Source organism: Aethalodelphis obliquidens, unplaced genomic scaffold (genome assembly GCF_003676395.1).
Source record: "Aethalodelphis obliquidens isolate GAN/ISIS:26980383/991018 unplaced genomic scaffold, ASM367639v1 scaffold27, whole genome shotgun sequence".
Classification (NCBI taxonomy): domain Eukaryota; kingdom Metazoa; phylum Chordata; class Mammalia; order Artiodactyla; family Delphinidae; genus Aethalodelphis; species Aethalodelphis obliquidens.
Window position 1 is genome coordinate 24,500,741 of NW_020837971.1, and position 26,442 is coordinate 24,527,182.

Here is a 26,442-nt window from a genome sequence, read left to right on the forward strand (position 1 = left end):
CAGAGGACAGGCTGGTACCCAAAGGAATTGCAGATCAACCTGTGGTCACGTGATGTGTGTTGGTCAGGACATTCGGCTATTAGTCTAAATTCTTACAGAGCAGCATTATCACAGCCATGACAGAAGCAGCCTCTGGAACGCGGAGGTTTGTGAAAGTTTCCCAGGACTCAAGCCCTGGGCTGCAGGCGCTACAACCCACATCCCCACCAGCGTGTCCTATGCACTCCTGGTTCTGCAAGTCTGCATCTGCATCTGTGCAGGGAAGGAGGTGGCGGAGGGCGAACGGCCCTGCCTTGCTGGTTCTGCAGTGAGAAGCTGCAGGCCACTTTGTGGCAAGTTCAACAATGAAATTTTAAACGACTGTGGCTGGACCTTTATTGTCATCCAGCTGCATAAATACCTGTACTTGCTTTAAACCATTAGAGTAACCATGGAAAGATTACGAATGTTCTCTAATATTTGCTTTCTGTGCCCTCTTTCCTCTGTTATGAATTTATGGCCCTTCATTTTCGCCCACATCCTGGATTTTGTCATCCTTTTAGGGTTTTCGTCTGGGAGGCGAGGGTACCCCAGTCCCTTCCTCACTAATGAAGTGACTGAGTGCTCCTGGGGTTGGCAACGCCACCATGTGCCAGGCCATGTTCTGGACACTTTCAGTATCTCCTCATTCAGTGTCTGGTGGTAGATGATGTGATTCAGAGACCAGGATAGTGTGCACGGCCTGCAGATCCTCCAGGAAGGGGCCTCCCAGGGAGCGGCCCAGCCTGGACTCACCCCTGTTATCCAGAGGCTGAATAGGGAGCAGAGGAAGAGCAGGTGGCCTGCTCCTGACACAGGCAGCAGCCAAGCATCCAGAGTCCCAGGGGAGGCTCGCTCACCAAATCACAGGACACGGAGAACCTTGTGTCTACATGGAGAACCTTGCTCCTACACAGAGAACCTTGCGTCTACACAGAGAACCTTGTGTCTACACAGAGAACCTTGCGTCTACACAGAGAACCTTGTGTCTACAAGGAGAACCTTACTGCTACTCGGAGAACCTTGTGTCTACACGGATAACCCTGTGTCTACACAGAGAACCTTGCATCTACACAGAGAACCTTGTGTATACATAGAAAACCTTGTGTCTACAAGGAGAACTTTGCCTCTACTCAGAGAACCTTGCGTCTACACAGAGAAGCCTGCATCTACACGGAGAACCCTATGTCTACATGGAGAACTCTGCGGCTACACAGAGAACCTTGCCTCTACATGGAGAAGCTTGCCTCTACACGGACAACCTTGCGTCTACACGGAGAACCTTGTGTCTGCACGGAGAACCTTGTGTCTACAAAGAGAACCTTGTGTCTATATGGGAGCTGCAGTGGGTGCCAACAACATGCCAATGAGAAGCAGGAAGCAGCCTGACCCACATGGTGCAGAGGCTGCCCTCCCTCCCCGGGGCCTCTGCTCAGAAATCTCTCAGGCCCCAGCTTTCCATTCAGCACTGGCTTTCAAGTCCCATCGTTTGCATATTTTACAGAGTAAATATTTTAATCTAACCTCCTGAAGACTCACATGCCTGGGGTCCTCTCCAGGGACCTGCAGGGAGTCCTACCAGTCCCAGATCTGGCATCTTCTTGGTGCTCAAGGCCACAGGGAGACTGAATCTCACATCCACCCGGAAATTAGAAATTCTCTTTAAAAGTAAGAGATGGAGAAAGAAAGGGCCTGAGACCACAGTGTTTGAGAGTGGAGACCATTACATCAGCAGGAAAATCCCTCCACAGGCTTTCAGAGACCCAACTCTCCTGCTGGGCATTTACCACCAGCTTTTCTAAGACAGCAGCTCCCCACTTTGGACCCCAAGTCAAACGACATTCTGATTTTATTCTGATTTGGGGTGGAAATCTGGGCACCAGACATCAGAGAGCTTCACCAATGGTAAAGAGCGATTGGACACTTCTTCCTTCCAAGGACTGATAATTCATTTGACACACACCTCATAGGACCCCAGGACCCAGGAGCCAGTGGGCAGGGTTCCCCAGCCCTGGGGGCACCTGGTCCATTCATAGGACCCCCGTAAAGATGAAGGAAGGAATCGGGCAGCAGGATGGGGAAGGAGGTGGGGGCTCCCTGGGGAAGGATCTGCTCCTGCAGCCCTGGGGTTTCTGAATGCTGGCAGGCTTTTAATTATGATTCTTCCATTTGGTTCTCACTACGTCAGATGCTTTCAGAACCACAGATGTTCTGAAGGTAGTAGTGGCTCTGCAGGATTAAACTTATTTCAAAATCAGGTTAACATTCCTCTACATCTGTGCTGAGATTTTGTTTGTATTTTGCAAAAGCGGGAAGGGACTTAGAGTTACTGCAATAGGGATGTGTGTGCCTGTTTTCTCAAAACAGAAGAGTCATGAGAGACCACAGGTGGAAGGTACCCCTCTCCCTGGGGTCCGTGTGCCCCAGGACCCAGGAAGGAGAGGTGGCAGGTGGCAGTGGACATGCCTGCCCAGGCCTGCACTCCCACCACCTTCTCCCCCAACCCCTGATCCAGACAACAGTGAAGTGTTAGGAATCAGAGATCCTCCCACAGACTCCAGGAGAGAGACGGGGCCTGGGATCCATCTCACACACGAGGAACACTGCTGAGGGCAACTCCCCGGGGACAGAGAAAGTGCTGGGGTAGGAAACTGCGGCAAAGGACGTTCTGGCAGCTTCTCTAAGGCCAAACACAGTACAGAGTGAGAGGCACAACTCTGACTCTCTGGAACCCAGCTTATGCATTTTCTGTCCTTACAGCCTGTGATGCCCTAGCTGTAGGGACACACTACTGCAACGGGCAATCTCTGTAACTGGGCTGTTTCCATCGCCTTGTGTGTGGTCGGAGCTCCATTTAGGTAACAACTGCAATGTGATAGGATCTTGGGACTGATGACACCACAGAAAGGCCCAGAGCCCATCGGGGAAGGACCACAGTTCCAGCACCACAAGGGAGCAAAGGAAACCACTCAAGTCCCTCTTCAGTGTCACCTCCAACAGTTTTCAGAAACGACGTTTCCAAATGTACATTCTGAAAACACTTGAATGATTTTTCTTTGTTTGATTACTCTTGTCATTTATATTCCAGCTTTTCTTTCTAAGAATTGGCCCACGGCAATGTATAAATGTATAAAAGTAGTGTTCTGATTTAGTATTCTCATTAGAGTATGTCTTCTATGGTTTCCAGATTCTGTATATTTGTCATTTGTAAAAAATGCACATTTGTGCTTTTGTCCAATATTCATTATGATAGCAAAACACTTATCTTGTCTCCAATTCAAGTAGTCACTTTTAGGTTCACTCCTTCTATAAAATATATCTTTGCAAGTATTAATGCCCAGATGTCTGTAAACATCCACAACAAAAGAAAAGACTGGCTTTGGCATCAACACATGTGCAAAAGTTTGTGTTCTTTTAAATAATTCACTATGAGTCATTAGTGAGATAGGGAAGAGTTCAATTAATCTGACAGAGTATTGAGAGCAATGCATGCACTTTCCCGACTAGAAGGCATTTTGATGGCTTTCTCTCTCTCCCTCCTCTTAATCTCTCCTGGAAAAGAAGGTTTTGTTCTCCATATTAATGCTTCTTGAGTAGGAGATGCCAATGGTAACAAGGTTTTAAATAAAGAACAGGGAAAAGAGTAAAATTAAAATAAACCATAATCCAATCCCAAACCAACCAGAGTTAATCCGTATTTGCATTTGACATTACTTATTTCAAAATGTCTGGGGTTTTCTCTACACGCACGTAATTATTATTGAATTATATTTCACATTATGTATCTTCTATTTCATGGATCATTCATGACTTTCAAATAATTTTTTCACTGCGTGCATGCAAACATTTGCATAATCTATGTGCTTCACGAGAATTGACGTTCACCAATTCATTCATTCATTCTCTGGATTTAATATTTTTGTGATCTTACTTTTGATGAGTCCCTCTGGGACTGTCTCTGGGCCCCATTTTTACTGGGGATACTGGCGGCATGTCTTCTGAGCTGCAGCCTACAGGGGGCATCTCTGTGGTCTGTTCTCTCCATGAGCAAACGCCTTCACTAGGTAGGGAATTTGGGGTGTGCGCCTTTTTCTTGCCATGTTCTGTAGGCAGCATTCCAGGGCCCGCTGCCTCTGGAGATTGTGGTTAAGGAGTCAGAGACCAGACTCTAGTCCCTCCACGTGGAGTAGTCCCAATCCACCCAGGTCCTCTCCCTTGTGACCCCAAACCCTGGACATTACAGTACACACAGGAAGGTTCTGACAGGTGGGAAGAAGGACCTCGGGACACGGGGAAGGACACCTCGGTGTGTCCCCTGGTTTCCTTACTGCCTCCCACACGTGAAAGCCTACGGAAGCCTCCAAGTGGGAACAGCCAACGGATCCCGACAAGAAAATCTCCCTCCACCCCGACCCTTGCTCCTAAAGACAGTGAAGCTTTAGGAAGCAGAGCTCCTCCCACAGACCCCAGGAGAGAGACGGGGCCGAGAGGAAAGCTGAAGGAGCAGAAAAGGTGGCCTAGCAAAAGAGCACCCTCCTGGCAATATCCACCTGCTCAGTCCATCCAAACTCCGCTGGGAAACTGCCCCACCCTCTGCAGTTTCAGCAGGTCCTATCTGGAAGTGGACTCCCTGCCCACGTGACAGAGACAGGGAGCACCACAATGCCCCACTCGCATCCAGAGGTGAGCTGAGCCTTCTCCCGCACCTGGCCGGTGAGACGAGCATGGCAGAGTGAGGAGAGTCACCTCTCCATGCTGCACAGCCCCTGCCCCTCAGGAGGGACCAGCAGGAAGCCCAGCCCCGCGTCCACCTGGCGGCACCAACGACATGGCTGCATGGAGCAGGGCTGTCAGCACCGCTTCACCTCCACCCTCTGCCCTGCCATCCGGCTGTGCCCACTTCCCACCAAGCATCACTGACACTGAAGGGGCCCACATGGAGGGGTTAGGTACAGCTGGTCCTCCAGTACCTGCCCCCAGTGTCAGGGGCGGGCCCTGGGGGATGAACGTAAACTCCACTGAGGAGCCATGAGATAGTGCGTGTCAGTGCCTTCTTTTGCCATGCATGTGCCAGCAAGGCTCAGTGGTAGATCTGGACCCCACCCCCCAGATCTGCAGCTTTTTCCAGGAGGGCATCAGCAGAGCCCGGCGGTAGGTTAAACAGACATATCTACCTAGTTCTCAGGCGAGACTTCAACAGAAAGATTGCCTGCTTCAAAACAAAACAGAACCACTTAATGGGGTTCAGCATCTCATAATTTGGTATCCAAAATACCCAGGATTCAACTGAGAAAATAGCCTTCATGACAAGAACCAGAATAATCACAACTTGAAAAAGAAAAGACAATGAACAGATGCCAACAGTGAGATGAGTCAGGATGTGAGAATTAGCTGACAACAGGGATCATAAAGATGTTTCAATGAGTAATTGGGAATTCTCTTTAAATGTAAAAAAAAAAATTAATGTATCAGTAAAGAAACAGAAGTGATAAAAAATAATCAAATGGGAAATCTAGAACTGAAAATAAAGTGACAGAAATTAAAAAAGAAAAAAAAAACTTACTAGATGTACTCAACAGTTGGGTTAAATAGAATGATAGAATCAGTAAACTTGAGGATGAACAACAGAATTTACCCATCCTAAAAAACAAAGAAAATAAACCCCGGAAATTCAGGGACCTATGGGAAAATAACAAGAGAGCTGACAGTTTTATTACTGTAGTCTGAGAAGGAGAAGAGAGACAGAGGGATTGAAAAAGTACTTGAAGACATAATGACAGAAAAGTTTCCAAGGTTGGCAAAAGTTGTACACCTACAAATTCAAGAGCTAATGAAACTTAAGTGAATCCCAAATAGAAAAACCCAAATAAACCTATGCCAGAATATGTTATAATTAAATTTCCAAAAACTTCAAGACAATAAAAAAGCCTTAAAACCAGCCAGAGAGAGAGAGATGGGAACACAAACTCAAAATACAGTGGATTTCTCATTTGAAACCATGGTATCCAGAAGGAATTGGTACATTTTCAAAGTGCTGGATGTTTCTTTTCTGACAACCATGAATTATATATTAGTGAAACTATCTGTCAAGAATGAAGGAGAAATAAAAACATTCTCAGTGGAAAGAAAACTAAGAGAATTTGCCATTAGCAAACCTACTGTGAAATAGCAAAAGTAAGTCTTCTAAGCCAAAAGGAAATCAATCATAACAGAAGAAGGCTTAGAACTTCCAAAAGGAAAGGAGAACATCAGGATGTGTTTACTGTGGGGGCAGGGACTTCCCTGGTGGTCCAGTGGTTAAGACTCTGCACTTCCATTGCAGGGGCACAGGCTTCAGCCCTGGTTGGGGAACTAAGATCCCACATGCCGTGTGGCACAGCCAAAAAAAAGAAAAATAAAGAGAACCTAGTTTGTTATCAACCAGTCTCTAATATAGCAGAAAATAATGAATAAATAGATAAATAAATAAATAAAATGGGGGTAAGTATAACAGACCAGCCTTTATCTCATGAGTTTCTCAAGTCATTCTCAGTGACATAAGCGATAATTAGAACACGGTCCAAGGTGGTGCTCAAGGTATAAGTAAATACCTAAGACTGTCATATTGTAGAAGTGGAGAGGGCTAAGGGCCCTAAGTGCAAGTAGGGTTTCTACACAGTACTCAATGTGGCAAATGCCAATACCAGTAGACGGTAGTAAGTCACCCACATACATTGTAATACCAAGAACCACCACCAGGAAAACTAGATCAAGGGATATACTCAAAATACGACAGACAAATCAAGATGGAATCCTAAAAAAAACTGTTCCATAACTCACAGGAAGGCATGAAAAGAAAAAAGAGAGAAAAAACAAAACAATAAAGTATCAGATTTAAGCTCACTGATATGTAAATCCACTCAATGTAAATGGTCTCAATACACCAATTAAACGGCAGAGACTGGTAGAGTGGATGAAAAAATATGATCCAACTATATGCCATCTACTCAAAAGTCACTTCAAATATAATGACATAGGCTAGAAATAAAAGGATAGAAAAGATATACTGTGCAAACATTAATTTAAAAAAGTAGGAAAGATTATATTAAAATCAAATAAAGTAGACTTCACAGCAGCTGAAATTACCAGCAATAATGAGGGATGTTACACAATGACAAACGAATAAGTCCACCCAGAAGGCACAACTATGTACCAACCATCAGAGCCTCAACATACATGAAGGAGAAATGGGTACAGCTGAAAGGAGAAACAGACAAATCCACAATTATATCTGGGGACTTCAATACCCCCCATTCAGCAAATGACAGAACTACAAGACAGAAAACCAGCAAGTACACTGATGAACCGAGCCACATAACCAGCCCATAAAACCTAATTGATATATACATAGAACACTCTACCCAACAACAGCAGAACACTCATTTTTTCATCCTCCATGGAAACTCCACCAAGATAAACCATACCTGGACCACAACACAGACCTCAGCCAAGCTAAAATCATTAAAATATGCAGAGTGTGTTCTCTAACTCTGATGAATCAAACAAAACATCAGTGACAGAAAGGTAACAGGAACATTTCAAAAACCTAGAATTTTAACAACACACTGCTAAATAATCCCTGAGTAAAAGAAGAGGTCTCAAGGGAAACTTTTGGAAGTCAGAAGCCAATCTTATTTGTATTCCTGCAAAAGTAATCTGTTACAGCTTTGTAAAAGAGATTGTCCTTTATCTTTGAATTCTAGAAAACTCACCAGCCTTTTTTTTTTAATCAGTAATTTTTATCCCATAATTTCCAGTTCAGGAATTTCGCCTGAATCATGGCAAACCCTTCCACTGGCCCAGAGTTGTGTTGTTTTGTTTTTGATGCACGTTTTCTTCTCTCATTGTTCCTTGTTACTTTAATCATTATTTGTCTGCTTTCTTCCTCTACCTAATCCTAATATCTTATGACGTCATCTTTTCCCTCTGTGCTCTGAGAAGACTGCACATGGGGCAGGAAGATTTGCCATCAATATGGTGACTCTGCATCCAGTGAAAATCTATGTCAGTCACCACCTGCATCTCAGCAGTTCCCTCTGACCCTACCCTGCAACTCAGGCTGGCTTTTCCTTCATCTTTCCTCTTCTGTTTCATGGACTTCACACATCTCCCTGTGTCTACACGGATGTGAGCTCACACCAAGACAGCTCCCGTGCTAACACCTTCTTAGTGTATGCAGCGTGCTCCTCCCACGAGGCATGGGGCAGGTCCTTGACCCCATGCTGGGTCGACAGCTGGTTTTATTTGTATTTTTTTCCGACCCCTCCATGATGGGGACAAGGGCTGGTCCTTACACCTCAGTGTTCACAAGCCTTCCCAGCCCAGGGTACTGGTCACCTCCATTCAAGTGCGACCAGATCCTCTCTCTCAAATATCTCCATCTCCCTGAGGTGTAGACTGAAGGCCACTACTGACGGCCAGTTCCTGATACCCAACAGCTCTTCATGCAGAAGCTCTGATAAACAGACCTGAGTTGACCTCCTGTCCTCAGGCATGGGCTCTCCCACTAGGAGTCGGGGGTTTATCCCCAGGGAGTGTGTATCTTATTCCATCAAAAGTAAGGCAGTGAAGTAATTTTGCTAAACAAATTTTTCTCCTGAGAGCTCTTAGGAAATGGCCTTGTACTTACTGCTCTATTCCAGGCTTTGAACAGTGAAATTCTGCATGATAAAAATTCTGTGGAGAGCTACCTAAATGCTCTTTACTGTGAAACATTGATTTTTTCCCAAGCAGTCTTTTTTTTAATTATAAAAGTTATGCATATATGGGAGAAAATTCATAACTTACTGCAAGGCACACAGAAAATTTTAAACATTTCCTGTGAGTCCACTACCCAGAGAAAAAGCCACCATTATTATTTCTGATTGGATGTGTGTGTGTGTGTGTGTGTGTGTGTGTGTGTTGTGTGTGTGGAGATATATACACACAGATACTGTCTCTCTACGCTATTCCGCTATATCAAATTCCTGCTTGGAGGCATGTATGTGGTCATAATTCATTTTCTTGATTACTTCATTGAATTAAGCCAGACCCAGAACAAATACTACATGACCCCACTTACATAAGAAATCTAAAATAGTTTAACTCCCAGAAGCAGAGAACAGAATGGTGGTTACCAAGGGCTGGGGGAGGGGTCAGCACAGAGCCGAGAGTTTAAAACACTGTGTTGTGTACTTGAAAATCTGCTAAAAGCATAGATCTTATATTGGTTTCTTATCACAAAATAGATAAATAGGTAGATAGATAGATAGACTCTAGATGGATAGATGATATAGATAGATAGATGCTAGACAGATAGATGCTAGATAGATAGATATAGACTCTAGATGGATAGATGATATAGATAGATAGATTCTAGAAAGATAGATGCCAGATAGATAGATAGACTCTAGAAGGATAGATGATATAGGTAGATAGATGTTAGATAGATAGATGATAGATAGATAGATAATAGACAGACAGAAGGATGGGGCAGAAGGAAACTTTTGGAGGCAAAGGAAATGTTATGACCCTGATTGTGATGATGGTTTCAGGGTGTATACTTATCCCAGACTCATCAAGGTGTGTATATTAATATTTACAAGTTGTTCTATGTCAATCCTACCTCAGTAAAAGTGTTTTAACATAGAAAGTTGAGCAGAAATGCTTAAGGTGAAGAAGGGTGGGAGAGGGACTCTGGACAGAGGCAGAGCAGGATCCAGGCCCATGGGGGCAGCAGGCCGTCAGGGTGACATTCTAGCTGTGCCGACGGGGAGCACGGCGGGAGTGCGTGCAGTGACAGGTCGGCAGCACATGAGAAGATGGCCTGTGTCACGGGAGGAAACGTGACCCCTGGTGCCCTGAATACGGGGCAAGGACAATTTCGCCACTTTAGAAACGCTTCCTCCCAGCAACGTGTCAGCATCTTTACTGTGTCTTTATTCTTGAATCAATATCAGTGGAATCTTAACAAAAACGCATCCCAAGGGGAGCACCCTGAATAGGGGGCCCTCAGACGTGCACACAAGATCGAAGCGTGAGGTGAGGTGGCCTGTGACGGGCAAGCAGGACTGAATCTGGGTTTGGGTTTGGGGGTTTTCATTATTATTATTAATTATTATTATTTCTTCCAGGAGGGTGTGACAAATAGACATCAAGAGAGTCGAGACCTGCGGTGAGCACAGAGGGGACACCTGGGGAGACAGCAAGGGGCCCGTGGGCCGGAGGCTGCACGCGGGGGGAGGGGTGAAGCAGTTTTGGGGGAGGCTGGAGGGGGGCTGCCAGGCCAGACAGGAGTGGAGCGGGGGTACGGGTCACAGGGAGGAGCCTTTGATTCGGCTACAGCAGATACAGGAGGCCGGGGGTGCGTGAGCTGAGGGCCGTGCTCTGCGGGTGGCCCTGGGCACTGGGGGGGTGACGCTGTGGGCTTGGGGGCACACGGGACCCCAGGCACCTGCCAAGAGGCTGTGCAGGAGCAGGTGGTGAAGCGACTGAAACGTGCCGATTCGGGCTCCCGAGGGCAGAGAGACTCGCCGACTCGCCGCGCAAGGCGCAGGAAGAAGCCGTCAAGGTTGCGGGTGTGCCCTCAACGGGCCTTTCATTTCCCTTGGGACCCGGAAATATATCATTCCATGACATCACGTGTGACTAACCCGCTGACATGAGAACAAAGCCTCTGAGGTGACACATACTGTGTGTCCCCCACCCCTGGGTGAACTAAGGCCGCCTCCACGCCTATAACCCATGGGCGTCCTGGCCACCTTTGATGGCCGTGGAACAGGACACCCGGCCTGCACGTGGACTCACGCAGCTGGAAGACTCAACCTGGAGAGTCACTGCACGAGCACGTCTCTTCAGTCAGGGCTGCTCCAGCCTCCCAGTGGATCTAACAATGATTCCAATGCTGGCTGGGCTAGTAACCTGCTTGACGTTGAGTTTTACGCTTAAAATCGGGGGCCCTGACAAGCTGCACAGCCGCTGGGGCTCCGCAGAGTGGCCTGGCTGGGTCAGGGCTCAGAAAGCCCCTCCGTCTAAGGCAGGGACGTCCAGGGGTGCTGGGGCCCCGGCACAGGACTGCAGGGACGAGCAGCAGGGCATGTCGTCTGCAAAGCGGTTCCTTCGGCCTTGTTGCCAGGATGCCCACTGAGCCCCGTCCCCGGGCTGCTGGGCCCTCAACACAGGCTCTGCCCAAGTCCCACAGCCCGTGAGTGCTTGTTTCATCGTGATGGCTAAGCTAACAGCTCCATGTCTGCCCGTGGCAGATGGGCACCAAGGCACGTGAGGAGCCCTGCTCATCGGAGCCCTTACTCAGTACTCGGATAGTAGGTCACCACGTGTTCCCCCGAGAGGCTGCGACCTGCACGCTCCCGGCTTACTGCACAGACCCTCCTTCTCATGAGGGCTGCACACACACGCCAGGGGGAATCGGAAGGTTGACATGAATAAAATACTGTTAAAGAAGTTCCCAGTAGCTGAGAATACACGTCTTTTTCAAGTCGACACAACTTTCCAACAACGGAACACGAAGTCCACTCCTACCAGTGGGTGTTTCTCAGCTGAGCTTCACCAGGAACGTCTGGAAACCCGGGAAACAGGGCAGATGAGACACAACTGGCAGACACCTGCGGGCCAGTCAACGCTGTTCCCAGGTCCAAGCTCTCCTTATGCTACACACACGCACACACGCTTCCCCGCTCGCCCTTCTTCACTGACCTCCCGCAAAGCAGAGTTTACCCACCTGGCTTCCTAAATCCCTGGAAGAGCCTCTCCCACCCCCTTCCACCCCATCTCGTCTGCATGTCGCCAGCCCCACGGAGGTCAACGCCCCAGGCACCACATCCTCGTTCTCCCTGGAGATTCTGGGACTTGGGAAATTTTTTCCTGCTCTTCCTGACCTCTGCCTTTCCCTGGACTCCATGCCGAGACCCTCCTGCCTCGGGGGGGGCTGCAGCCCCTCTGCCTCCTTCCCTGCCCCAGCCTCCTGTCTCTGCAGCTTCGACCATGGCAGGATCTGACCAGAGGACCAGCGGAATCTACCACCTGTGTGAAGGTTCAGGCTAAATGGTTTACTCAGGACCCTCTCCTGACCTTGTTTCTCCAGTTCTCTGAATCGCGCCATACACTTATTTTCATCTAACGTGAAACCCACCACCTCGGAACCTGTATAAATCCCTTTCTCCATCTTCTTCTCCTGAATCATTTCTCAGATTGCCAGCGCTGACCACGAAGTCCTTCATTCTTAAAAGCTCACGTTTAAATTTTAACCCTTTAAACTCTTACTCTAAACTTCTTTGTGTCAGGTTCTTTATTTTTCTTCCTTTCCCTATCCCCAAAGCCCCAACCTTTTCTCCCACCTGTTTGAACTTGACAATTTCACTGTTTGCCCCGATGCATCCTGGCCTCACCTGGGCCACCTCTAGACTGTGAGTGGCATCCTTCCGACAGGTCCCATGGCTGCAGCAGGGACCCTCCCTTTACCACGTGGATCCAGATTGTTCTTCCTAAGATATTCCTGGGACGGCGTCATCCTCATTCTCAACTGCAGACAAAGCCTACCTGCTGCCTATTAATTAAAGGCCAGCTTCCTCCCTCTGACAGTCAAGGTCAAGCAGAACGTGGCCTCAGACACCCCCTCAACAATGTCTCTCTACAACGACCCTCACAATGAGGTCAAACTCTACTTCCCCACAGAACCCGAACAGATGCTCGGATTTCTCTCACATCAGCACCACTAGTACCCACAGTAGCTCCCTGACGTCGATCAAACGTTTGCTGATGTGTTAGATCCAGTGTTAGTGACCCCCCTCCACAAAGCATGTCCTATCCGTGCCCATCAGAAGCGCCCTCTCAGTTCTTTGCAGTAGAAAAGCAAAGGCTGTGTTATCAGCTGGACCTAGAATCAAGCCAAGGCCCCCTCACTCAACCTTCTCAGAGCCACAGCTGGTGGGCAATTCCTCTGAGCCTCAGTTTTCTAATCAGTGAAGGAGGCAAATAGCACTACCTTACAAAACTGCCATAAAGACTAAATGAGACCATGCATATAAAAATATCTAATGTCCCTCAGACATTTCAGGCACAATAAACATCACTCTGCTCTCCCTCATCCATACAACTTTATGCTCTTTTGTACTTTACTTGGGCATACACATTTTCATATTACTTACTGTCATTCCAAAACAATTACAGTGCCACAAAATGATTAAATGTTTTATTTTAAAAATTGGTGGAGGGACTTCCCTGGTGGCGCAGTGGTTATGAATCCTCCTGCCAATGCAGGGGACACAGGTTCGAGCCCTGGTCCGGGAAGATCCCACGTGCCACGGAGCAACTAAGCCTGTGCTCCACAACTACTGAGCCTGCGCTCTAGAGCCCGCGAGCCACAGCTACTGAAGCCCGTGTGCCTAGAGCCCGTGCTCCGCAACAAGAGAAGCCACCACAATTAGAAGCCCACACACCGCAACGAAGAGTAGCCCCCGCTCACCACAACTAGAGAAAGCCCACGCGCAGCAATGAAGACCAACGCAGCCAAAAAAAAAAGAAGAAAAAAAAAGAATGGTGGAGAAGGGAAAACAAATATGGAAGAATAAGACAAGGCTGGGGTAAAGTCATAGCATATTGGGGTAATCACTTAGCATTTATTTCTATGTGAATTAATGCTTTGACAAATATATCCTGTGAATAAATTATGATGGCTACGGCCTGCTGGTATTTATACATCTGTTTGCTTTCTTTCTTTATTTTTTAAAGAACTGAATGAATTTGATAAATTACAACTTAGCCCACCCAAATGAGACATATAACATCCCCTTAAACCAGTAAATTCACTCTGGGTTCCAGAAATGCACCTGTGTCATTTACACGGGTAAGAAATAAGAAAGCACAGGTAGTGAATCCAAAGTCAACACAGATAACTTATGAGTTGAGGGCTCAGCATCAAGTAAATTATGATAAATTATGATCACCTTCCCAACAATAATGGTGATCTGGGTCATCTATAACAGTTTTCTGTACGATAGTGTCTCTTTAAAGAGAGAAATTCTTCTTGCTTCTGGAAGATGCTAAGTCGCTAGGAGCGAACTCTCTAGTCACCTGAGGTCACAACTTCCAGGAAGGTAAAGACACCGAAAGACACACACACACAAAAGCAGCCCGGGCCTCCCAATCTGTACCCGTTTCTACATGGACTGGCTGCCAGCAGAAAACTCTCATCACGCTTCACGTTCCTATTCAGAATTTCCTCTGTTTCTTTCCCTTTTAAAAACACTGTCTTTGGAAAGTACTGAATTACAAACTGCATTAAAAATAACTTTACCGTACTGCCTGCAGTCTGCCACAGGGGGGAAGAGCCTCCACAGAATAAGGTTGTTGAGATGACCCAGGTAGGATGGCAGGGAATGAAAGCCCTTCTGATTGTACAACACCCAAAAAAGAAAGAGAACTTAACGGCCCTCATGAAATTAGTTCTGAAGTCTATCCATCAGCGGTTCTTGCATGCGAGGAGCACATGTAAACTAACTTCACCTGAACGCAGGCCTCGGAGCACTGGTCCTGCATGGCTGATAGTGAGCGGTGAATTCCAGTCTGCTAATTTTGTATTTATCTCCAGCATATAATTTACGGCTAAAAATAGATTAATTTTCTGCAGAACAAATGTTGAGTGTTGCTCTATGATTATATTCTCACAGCAAAAAGGGAATCTAAGCCCAACATTTTTTTTTCTTTCTCAGTTGATAAGCTAATGAAATTTGACCTGCAAATTAAAAGCAAGCAAATGATAAGAAAAAAAATGATGACTTTCAAATTAATAACTGAATGTGGAACGTTATTTCTCAAAATAAATTGAAGTGAACATTTGCTGAGCATGGAGAATAAGGCAGCAGGCCTGTCAGGCAGGAGAAAGGTGAAGCAGAAATAGGAGACAGACAATGCTATTAACGTTGAAATAAGAAGTAGCATAAAAAATGCTAATTGAACCATCAGTGTCTATATTTCAAAAGATCAATACTTTAATAAAAACTTTTTAAATGTACTCAGTTTGGAATGCTGGCGAGTGTCTTTAAGAGGTATAATGAATCAACTGGCAAATTCTGACCTTAATTCAAGTTCAGTTCTCTAGATGATGCCACCTTCTGTGACAGACAACCTTCTTTCTGGGACTAGAGCTGCTCCCCAGCAAGTTCATGCTCGAAGGAGGCTGTGTAGGTTCTCACAGTTTGTGCAAAGTCAGGGCCGCATCACAAGTCCCTCGGCTTCCGACCCAATCCCCCCACTCTCGTCACAGGGTGACCAGTCGTTTTCCGCCAGGGTCCTGTGTTCACGGGGACAGCTGGGCTACCACTCATGACAATGCCGGTCTACACAGGACAGCGACCCCAGTTATTTATCAGAGAGCCCACATCCCTAGGCAAGGCAGGAAGCAGCAGACCCCTTCCCTCTTTCACGGCAGCTGTCACTACACACCCCCTTCTTCAAATATTTTCTTAGGTTCAGGGAAATCCTTAGCAGTCATTCTTCCCAACTCCAAGGAAGAAGAAATGCCACCTGAGACCAACTATCCACAGACCCGGGGCGTCCAGGTGGATCTGAGACTGGTCACAAAAGCCGCCACAGGTTCGCAGTGTGTGCAATTCCGACACGCGATTCTGAAAAGCAGGGAAAAGTGTGGGTGTCCCTGACGGGGCAGCTCTCCCTGCACTGAGGTCGCCTGCCAGGGTGTTCACCCGCTCCTGTGCCCGGCCCAGCAACCCTGGGTCCTGTAGGCCTGGGCCGGGCCCCTGGCACTCCCACCTCAACCCCACACAGCCACAGATGTGCTGACACTGAGGATCTAGCCGTGTTTCTGGAAAGGATACAAGCGCAAGCCTCTGTTAAAGTCAAGGGACAGGCTGAAACAGTCGGAACCTCAGCGTGTGGACAGGAACCCCCAGGACCACGGTCCATGACCTCCCGACCCCCAATCTTGGCTCCTGTAACTGCTTCACTGGAGCGAAACGTATGAAAAAGGCAATGGTAGTCTTTGCCCTGGATCTGGGGTCTTCAGATGTTGTTTTGTTTCATTTGTTTGTTTTAATTTTTGTTTTAAAAGCAGGGAGATTTTTTTTTCCAGCTTAAGAATGACACTGTATAAAAACATGGAAACTGGAGTGGGGCAGCTGTGTGGGCCTGGGGGACCCGGGATCCTGGGCACCTGCAGCCCCTCCCCGTGGGCTTGTGGTTTCTGTGTCAGGTCCCGTTTATGCCCCGCTTCTCCTACGTTCTTGGCTGAGGGACTCTGATGTCCTCCCTCTGGCCCAGGCTCAGCCCCTACGCCTCTGCTGTCACTATAGCACCCAGCCTGGCCGCCAGGACTGGGTCCCCAGCTGCCACGCCCAGCAGCCAGCAAACCTCTCCGCCCAGGTCCCCAGTCTCCAGGCCCAAGGTCGAGAGGGACGCCTCAGTACAGAGACCAAGTCACAGGTGTGGCCGTGAAACCCTGTGACGGTTGCTGACGGAGGGGTGGTGTTGAGTGACCCTCTCAGGGGACGAAGGGGTTGAACCCGGAGAACCCTGACTTCACCAAATACCAGTGATTAACTCCAGAGGGTGCAGCCTGAACTAACAGGATCCACGATGCAGCCTGTGGACCTCAGTGAGATTATGGAAAGGCCCGGGTGCTCCATGGGGGCGAAGTCAGAGGGCAAGGGTGCTGCCACACTGGACCGAGAGGGCTCCAGGCCAGCTCTCTACAGGAAGGAGACCGGCAAGGAGCTGCTCCAATGGCCTGTTTCCAAATCTCCACCCGTGGCTGTCAGGGAAGATGGGAGAAGCGCCCGGCAGAGTCAGGGGCGCCAAGGATGTGGTTGTGGGGACAGTCCCAGGGGGTGGCAGGGTCTGGCTCGGGACACCCCCCCACCCCCGGGAGCGAGGCCTTTGCTGAGCCCTGCTCTGTGAAGGCCAGATGCCGACGGCCCTGTTGGCCGTGACTGCCCAACCTACAGCACCTTTCTGGTGATGGGTGACTGGCGCACAGAGTTCCAAGGAACAGTCTGAACTTCATTTTGGTTCTTCTATAAATTGGCCTTCGCTTGGGAGAAATTTTATAAATTCTTCAAGCAACAGATGTTTCATAATGACCTTTAAATTAACATTTAAGGTTAAGCACAGTTCAAAGGAAGAGCTTTTCTTTTTCTTTTTTTCTCTTCCAAGAATGTTTCCCTGAAATACTGGACCATTCTCTGGAAGTAAGTTGTGGGATTTCCCTCCCTGCCAGCCCGTAAGTCAGGACACAGCGAAATCCAGTAACTGAAGGAGGGAGTCAGCCTCCTTTTAGGGACACATCCTGACACCTCAGAACAGACCTTCCATCTCAGGATCCCGAGTAACAGTTCCTCAGAAAGGCAACTGAGTAACTGTAGGAAAAAAAATCACTGGATGGATATTTAAATGGCTAAAAGTCTATGTGAGAATAGAATGAATGCCAAACACCAGGAGTTTGGCCTTTTTAACTAAAGTGCATACCTTCTAGAGGGTGTTTAATTAAACCAGCTGAACACTCAAGATGTGAATGAAATAACTCATAAAGGTTCCACGAGAGACATTCTACAATACAATGAATTTATAAGTATTAAACCTGTTCCTATGCAAATTGTCCATTTTCTCCTCAGAAAGACCATGAAAATCACTCCGTGTCTTATGACTGTACCCCAAAGGCCAAAGTTAAAGGCTGGTGGCTAATTACTGAAAGGTTAATGCATAATCTGACACGATATCAACCACCAACAGTGCTGTAGGGATTTCAGACAACAGACGCCCTTTGCAGCCAGTGCGGTAGGGTGACTACTGGGCTTCTTTCCATCCCCAGAGGGCTGCATACCATTGGCTTGCATGCCCGTGCCTGGCCAAGTCCACGTCAAACAACATTAAAAGCTGCAGAAGTCACTAGTCAAACATGTCAATACAGAAGACAAATGAAGAGAGAAAAGAACAGGTGCCAGGGAGACACAGGGATCCTGTGCCCTCATCACAGAAGCAGAGATACAGGGAGACCCCGGATCCTGAAAGCAAGGACACGACAGCCCACTGTCAACAGAGGGCTTAGGATTTGGACAGATTAGAAAGTTAAAATGTTCTGAGAGGAAATGAGTAGATTCCTTCTACAAATTGGGTTGATTTTAATAACAGCCCCATCCCGTGTTCAAAAGCCAGCAAATGTATTTTAGGTATTTTTCTATCAAGCTATGAATCTTGATATTTTTGTATTAAGCTATAAATCTCATGCATGTGGCCTACAAGGTAAGAGGTCTGAACAAATCTCAGCTGAAAGAGGGGTTTCTGAACAGTCCACACAGGGACTAAAATTTTTCATCAGGGATTATGTTGTGAAATACGACTGTTAACACTTTTTTCCGGAATTGCATCGTGAAGTATGAATGTTAGCATTTTCCTCAGGGATTACATTGTCAAAACCTGGAAAGAACCTTTATTCCAATGAGTAAGCCTGCACCAGGCACAAGCCCAGATCTTGATAAGCTTTTCCGTGTCCCCAGGAACCATGAAGGCCCAGCCTTCATGAAAGGTAGGGACATTTCATTAGTGATATGACAGGTTTACAAGCAGACACTTCACTCCCAGGATCTACTCTTTCCCAATTTTTCTCTCAGTCAGGACCGACACCAGACAACTATTTCCCCAATCGCCGAAGACTGAAAGCTTCGGATATTTTCCCATCTTAAGGTTGTACTGACTTCTTTCCTTGGAGAAACCTGTCCTGATTCACTGCTTCTAAGTTCCCGCTGGTGGGTAAGGGCGTCTTCCTCTATCCTAGCCCTCCTTCCCTCCCAGCCACTTTTGGTGATGCCAAGGAAACTTTCCTCATTCACAGGGACAGTCTCCGCAGGGCTTGAAAATCCAGCCCCTCGGAGGAGTCCACCATTTTCTTTGTGTCCATCCAGCTCTGGGTCCATCCAGCCAGCAGAAAGAGGAGGAATTTAAGTGCACGTATCAAAATCACCGTTATCCTGACAACGAATGTCTTTAAACACAGATTATTTTCTCATCTGCTTTAGATCCATCAGGTGTATTCTGATCATAACAAAAGAAAGTGACCTATTTCATATATTTCTATACAGCCTAAAGGAAAACGAAAACTAAATTCATTTTCTCCTTCAAGGGAATGTTTATGAACAACTGGCTTTATTTCTCAGTAAAAACACTGGGATTTGGTTTGATTCCGCCTGTACCCACAAAGGTATTTACAAAGCAAGTTTCCCTGACTTCTTTCTAAAACAAGAAGTAAAAAAAGAAAAAATATTACCTTTGCCAAAGTTCTGGGTTTTGATATATTTGAATGTGCGTCTTGAACTTAATCAGGGATTCTCACTCCAAAAGACCACCCTCCAAGCCTGCTGACAGTGAAGGCGGTGTTAGTGTGTGAACCAGGCAGCACCAGGCCTTCCTAACAGAGGGCCTCCCCCACCCACTGGTCATAGAAACCTCAGAACAGCAGCTGCTGAGCCCCCAGGCTCCGTGCCGTGGTCTCACGGGGCTCAGCCTGCAGGAGGACGTGGCCTGGCCGCTCAGAACTTACCAACGTGTTAGGAAACACATGCCGCGTAAGGACACGGCTGTGGTCCCTGCACCACGGTTATTTTAATTAATTGTTGTTTCTCCTACAAATCAGCTTTCAGAATCACTTAGTCTGTCGGGCTCTTCTGAGTTACCCTGTTTTGAATTGTTTTCTCTTCCCTACTCTTGCTTCTTTAATCCTCAGTGCAAACAAGGCCTCCTTCAGGAAGGCATCCCCGGCTTCTTTGATTGGGGTGCATTTCCTTCTCTTCGGGGTTCTCACAATACCCTACATTTCCACTTATTGTGTCAATTGCTACTCTGGGTTTTAACTGTCTTCCTGCTAGTTTGTCTCTTATGCGGCTCCATGAGACTCTCCCGGGTACCTTGTCAATTGCTACTCTGGGTAGGTACTGTCTTCTTGCTAGACAGGTACTGTCTTCTCGCTAGTTTATCTCTTCTGAGGCTCCGTGAGTCTCTCGCGGGTACAGTGTCAATTGCTACACTGGGTTTTAACTGTCTACTTGCTAGTTTATCTCTTATGCAGCTCTGTGAGTATCTCCCGAGTACTGTGTCAATTGCTACTCTGGGTTTTAACTGTCTTCTTGCTAATTTATCTCTTATGTGTGTCTGTGAGCCTCTAACGGGTGGGAATTACATCTTTTGTCTCCCTATCCCTTGGGCTGTGTAGTATCTGGCACTCATGAAGCTTCTAAAAATATTGGACCTTAGAAATAAAAACACATATTAAACTTTGTCTCCCAGTCTCTGATAAAAGGAGCTTGAAAAACAAACGTTCACCGTCGTGCCCGGACTCTCAGCAGAAATTTTGGGGCACAGGAATAAGGAGGTGTTCCCACCCGGCTCCATTTAACTCATGCATCCATTCACTCATTTCAGAGACATTGATTGAGTGTCTTTTGTATGCCAGATACTATTCTACGTCCTGGCCACACAAACTCCAACCTGCAAAACGCAGAGATTCTGGGACGTGTTTAAAGACCTGAGGAGTGGGCAGCAGGTGAGATTCAGGCAAAGTTCAGTGGGGCCGGAGATGGTCCAGGAAGGACCAGAGATAAAGAGAGCCTGGGGGCAGGGGGGTTGTTTCAGGCACCTCGGACACACCATGCAATGATTTTGCGTTGGGGTCTCAGGAAATTTGATGGGGTGGTGAATGTGATTGCAATTCAAAGCAATGAGAAGCTCATCCCTACCCCCTCAACCTAGATTCACCCTCTTAGGCTCACGGAAATGCAGCACAGAACAAAAGCTTTCCCCAAAATCGCAGGAGAAGAACCTTAAGACACCAGGGAGACGATTATTTCATTATGCTGTTAACGTCTCTGGGCTCATTCTCTAAAGCTCTCAAGCTGCGTCTGTCTCCCCAGGTGACTCTCCATGGACGGGATTCCCCCAGGGCAAGAAAGTCGGCAGGAGGAATCTGATTAGGCCTGCCGCATTTCTTTGGAATTCTTATGAGTTGGTACTAGACTTCTGAGTTTTGAAGAGCATCGGCATTTGAAACACTCGTATTTCTGAAGTAATTCTGGGAACAGGGAAGAGCCAGCGCCGGTTTCAAACCCACCTTGGTTTTTCCTCCAGCGCCAGCAAATACTCCGGGGGAGGCCGGAGAGGTTGAGCAGCCTGTGGCCCAGGCGGACGGTCAGGTGGGGAGCCCTGGTGCTTCCACTGGGGCACTTCTGCAATTGTTTCCAAAGACGTCAAGTAGAAGCTTATTCATAACCCACACACAGGTTTACTGATATTAAAGTAAACGTGACTTTTCCTAGCTGTCATGTTTTCAGTGAATCATCGCTGGCTCTTTACATGTTCTCAAATCTCTTTAAGAGTCACCTGTTGATACATTTGAGAACTCTGCTAGAATTCCACTGCAACCTTTGCTGTCAGATTTGGGAACTTCCCAACCTTTTCCTGTATGTAAGCCTGGGCAGATTTGTAAGAACTCAGAAGGTGAAAAATGTTTTCACTAGGGTGACCTCGCACTTGACGAACCAGAAAGAGAGTCAGAGGATGATGGGCAAAAAGTTCAAAGGAACGTGTTTCTTCCCTAAATGCCTCACAGGCTTAGAATCAGGAAATATTTGCCAAGCAGGGACCACCCCGACTCCCGCTTTCCTGAGGGCCTCTGACTCCTAACACGGGGACCACAACTTCTGCCCAAGCACACAATGCCACAAAAAACAAGGATTCTTCAGCTGAGTCATTTGCAGGAAACGCTGCGTCTTTTCCACCCCTTGTGTAATGATTCATACATGATAACAGCATCTTGCAAGAGCTACAGCAAAGAGCCCTGTTAACCAGGGCTTTATCTGGCGTTTCTGAAGCTGCCTCGGCCGTGGAGCTTTTTCATGGGAAATGCTTTTCTTCTTGCACACATATGACTGAGGTCTCACATGAGGTTCACGTGAGTTGCAGTGAATTCACATCAACCACTTGGTACTTGTTCATTCATTCCTCTGCCACTGACACTCAATCTCGTTCCGGGAAATTTTAGGGAGCTGGTAACAAAAGGTACCAGTCTCACAGGATGATTAGATCAAAGCCACAGAATAAGAGCATGGAGTGAAAATTTACAGGGTTCATGAGTTAATGGAATAAACAAGACGGGGAAGAAACAAATCACTGTGTCCAAAAAGAACTTGAGCAGAACAGCTGCTCACTGCAAAGGAGCACCAGTCAGTAGTCTCTGGTGGGTCCCACCTGGACATCCCCCTCACTGCTGTGTAACTGCCTCACTTACATCCAGACATTTGGTCTAGGAGAAGAAAGCAGACCGGGTCCATGGAAAGGAAGACTTCCTAAAGTCACTAAACTATTAGGAGGGGTGTATCCCACAGGCCACTAAACAGAAAGGCCCTGTCAACATGTTCAAGTGGCCGTTTTCTTAACAGATCCTGAATTTCAATTAAGATTTCGCTTTTCCTTTTTCAGTAAATTAAGATTGCCATATCAGCTTGCTGATTGTGGCTCATAGGCCTGTGCCTTTTATGAATTGCCTTTTGAGATTTCCTTTGAAGTGAGCTCCAACCAGTTTTCCATATAAGTTTCACTCCATTCTCCTCCGCAGACTAGACAGCAATGCCTTGCACTGTAACAGGGGAAAACCCACTTCCGTGTGCTCTCGTACGGATCGACCATAGTTAGAAGAGCCAAGTGCTGTCTTAGCTTTTAAAATCTAGCTCTCAAAACTCAAATAAGAATACAGCAAGAGCTTGAGGTCATCCTGCCTTGAAATTCTGGGAAATTTCCCCCCAAAGGGCAATCCTAGCTTCCTCAGCATTAGTTGGAGAAGATTCCTTTGCTTCGTGAACACTGCTGGACAGTCACCGACCATGACCAGTGGGCAATGAACAGGAGGACCACACTGGAAACCATGTCACGACACCTTTCCAAGAAGCAGCTCATCGAGTCACCCTAAAGGTCATTTAGTTCAAAAGTTCATTTAGTTAACAAAAGTGAAGGTTTTTCAGGTGGGGGTGAACTCATCTTTGTTCCTTGAGGTTTAGACTTTTTAGAAATAAAAAACACGGTGGAAACCTACCAGGCAGCCGCAGGACTCCTGGACTTCTGGGTGAGAGAAGGGGTCCATGCACCAGCAGGAAGAATTCCCCCTGACACAGCGAAGGAGAGATGGGATGATCCTGAGATCACAGAGCTGCTGTATTCCCATGAAAGCATCCCCCAGACTGGAGCGCAGCTCATGAGAGTATCATCTCGCACTGCAGAAGGCCAAGCGTTCACATTTGTTTTCACAGCTTGAGCTGTTAATCTGAGGATAACGTTCTATTGCAATGACAATATTTCCATTATATTAAATGATGCTCACTCTGTTCGTGCATTGAATGTATACCGAGGCTCCTGGGACCTTCAGCAGGGACTCGGGGGGCTGTCGTGAACCTTGGGGCTCCTGGTGGCTAAACCAGGAGCCCTCAGCACCAGTGTAGCAATTAATAAACACGGGTAGTTGCTAATTCCTTTTCATCGTGTGACACTGTAATTGAATCATCATTTAAAGAAAGGCAACTAGTATTAATTTTCCATTATGAAGAACCACAGTGCCACAGAAATTGCTATGAAAACAACTGATAGCAGAGGTTCAGAACCCTTTATTTTTTTCTTTAATTTTTATTTTATATTGGAGCATAGTTGATTAACAATGTTGTGTTAGTTTCAGGTGTACAGCAAAGTGATTCAGTTATACATATACATGTATCTATTCTTTTTCAAATTCTATTCCCATTTAGATTGTTACATAATATTGAGCAGAGTTCCCTGTGCTCTACAGCAGGTCCTTGTGGGTTATCTATTTTATATATAGTAGTGTGTGTATGTTAATCCCAAACTCCCTAACTATCCCTCCCCCCACACACATCCTTCCCCCCGGTTACCATAAATTCATTCTCTAAGTCTATGAGTCTGTCTCTGTTTTGTAAATCAGTTCACTTGTATCTTTTTTTTTTTTAGATTCCGAATATAAGCCATATCGTATGGTGTTTGTCTTTCTCTGTCTGACTTGCTTCACTTAGCATGATCATCTCCAGGTCCACCCATTTTATTCCAAAGCTCCCTATAACTTTTCTCCTTGTTAGGCCTCATACTTTTTTTTTTTTCACTAATGTTTGTAAATTAAAATCTGCTTTAGTAATGATAATTGTGTCTTACTCAAAAATTGGGGGAGAAAGGAGGAAAACTGACATTTACTGAACTACAGGTGCCCCGCTAGGTGCTTTTACTACAACCGCTTGCCAGCCTCGCTTTTGGGAAGAGGGAGTGGGATTGTCAGAGGCCAGGGGCTCACCCAGCATCACACTTTGGAAGACGGTCTTTTGACCTCTGAGCCCTCACTTTTTGCTCCAGACCTTGATGCTCCAACGTGAGAACATCAAGGTGAAACACGTCCAGTCCCATGAAAAGAAACCTACCATTTCTATTAACAAGGTTAGCAAAGTACAATTTCCATGTAAATTTCTGAAATAACAAAAATAATTTCAAGGCTTTGCTGGTGTGACTTTCTCGGTTAAGCAGACAATGGGGACTCCAGTTTGAGTCCTGAAAGTGAACAGGGAAATATCACCTAAGGGAGTGATGTGTTTCATCGGACTGCTTGCTGTATCTGATGATTACTTGAGGAAAAAAATGACTCCGTTTACACTTCTTGAGCTCAGGGCCTCCCCTGCTTTAGCCGCAGGCCTGCAGTGACTGTGGGCAAGTGTTCACAGCATAATGAATTTCTCCAAAAAGTCCTCTTTGTCCCTTCCAAATCCTCCACTAGTTCTTCTCCTGGCTGCCTGTTAGAGAGGAATCAGATGTGACCCGCAGAGCTGCACAGAGACCAGCCACAGCATTGCACAGATTCTGGATTTCGGAGCCGCCCAGTCTCCAGGAAGTTCTGAGCTGCAGGAACCACGTGAAGTTGCACTCACAGGGGAGGATGGAGGGGAGGAAACGTGAGGATCAGACACGTCCACTTCCCTCCGGTGTCAGGACCCCAAGCACCCAGTCCCTCGGCTTTTTGTGGCACCTGGCCGGGCTCTGCAGGACACACGAGCAGTGACAGTCATCCCGAGTGACGTGCCTGACACAGTCCCTCTGTCCGCCGGGTTTGGCAAGGCCGGATCAAAGGCTGGCCCCTCTGACACAGGCCCGCTGCCTGCAGTTTCAACTGTCAGAGTGCACTTTGCATCTCAGCATGAGGAAGGCATTCTCAGGACCTACTCCTAAGAGAGGAAGTTCTGACACAAACTCTCCTAAAGGAGCCAAAAGCCTGGCACAGGGGCCACCCTGTGGTCCAAGGTGACACTTGCTCTCTCTTGAGAAGTGGGAGCAGGGTGATGTTAACGGAGCAGAGGAAGGTAAGGCAGGGCCCAGACCACACAAGGAGGACGCGGCAGAGCTAGGATGTGGGCTCGTGCAACCCCGCCCAGAATCTGGGTCCCACCTTTTCCAGGGTGCCGGACATGTGCCCTCTGGGTGCTTTTGCCCCCTGACCTCAACTTTCCATCTCCCCAGGCCCATCTGAGGGAAGCTGTCACAGCCGTGCCAGGAGCGAGGGCCCGACCTCGTGAGCCAGGGACTCTGGCACCTCAGAGATCATTTCTCAAACTGCTGCCATCTAACCATGGACACGAACCCAACCAATCTCCCCACTTGGCTTTGAACGTGCAATAGAAATATAAGATTTGCTCACTACCACTCTGTTCTATACAAAACAGTATCAAGAATGAGTGGGAAAAGTGACTGTTTTACTTCAGGGGTAGTAGGGAAATCACGGCTGGAGTGCCACCAGACTCAAGCCCTGGGACATAAGCCTTGGTATTGAAATCTCCCAGTCTGCTTCTAAAGGCTGGGAACTTCAGCGCATTTTAAAATTTAAATTAGGCATCATCTACTATAATGGGAAAATGTAAAGTTTAGTTCATGTTTATACCACAGTAGCTTTTTCTGAAGATTTTTGCTGCCTTCTGTGCGAAAGGAGGTAAAGGCAGGAGTTCAACTTGGCTCCCACAACCTGAGCTCAGAGTCTGAACAGAAAAACAGTCAATACGCAGAACCTCATCTATCGTTTTAAAATGTTTCTGTTAATTCATAATCAAACGATGACTAAAGTCTGCCTAAAATGGAATACGTAGATATTGAATTCAACAATGTTTTACACTTACAGTAGGACACATATTTGTTTTAAATAAAACATTTTGCTTCGATCTGGGACTTCAGTAAATCAAGCCTTTTTGTGTAACATGGACAGAAATTATCATTGATAGAAGGATCCAAAGCACCCCCTTGTATAAGGCACCCCGCGCCCCAGCTTTTTGTCATGCGGACCAAGGAAAAGAGTAGAAATGG

The 26,442-nt window shown here is 46.9% G+C and overlaps 1 protein-coding gene across 1 annotated transcript in view; it reads right to left on the reverse strand.

Annotated features, from left to right (window-relative positions):
• ABCA13 (ATP binding cassette subfamily A member 13) overlaps nt 1–26,442 on the reverse strand; it is a 296,583-nt gene that overhangs the window by 97,126 nt on the left and 173,015 nt on the right. The window contains 5 exon segments of the mRNA XM_027124171.1: nt 14,348–14,461; nt 19,327–19,415; nt 21,164–21,200; nt 21,203–21,278; nt 23,141–23,210. Coding sequence (XP_026979972.1) covers nt 14,348–14,461; nt 19,327–19,415; nt 21,164–21,200; nt 21,203–21,278; nt 23,141–23,210 — 386 coding nt within the window.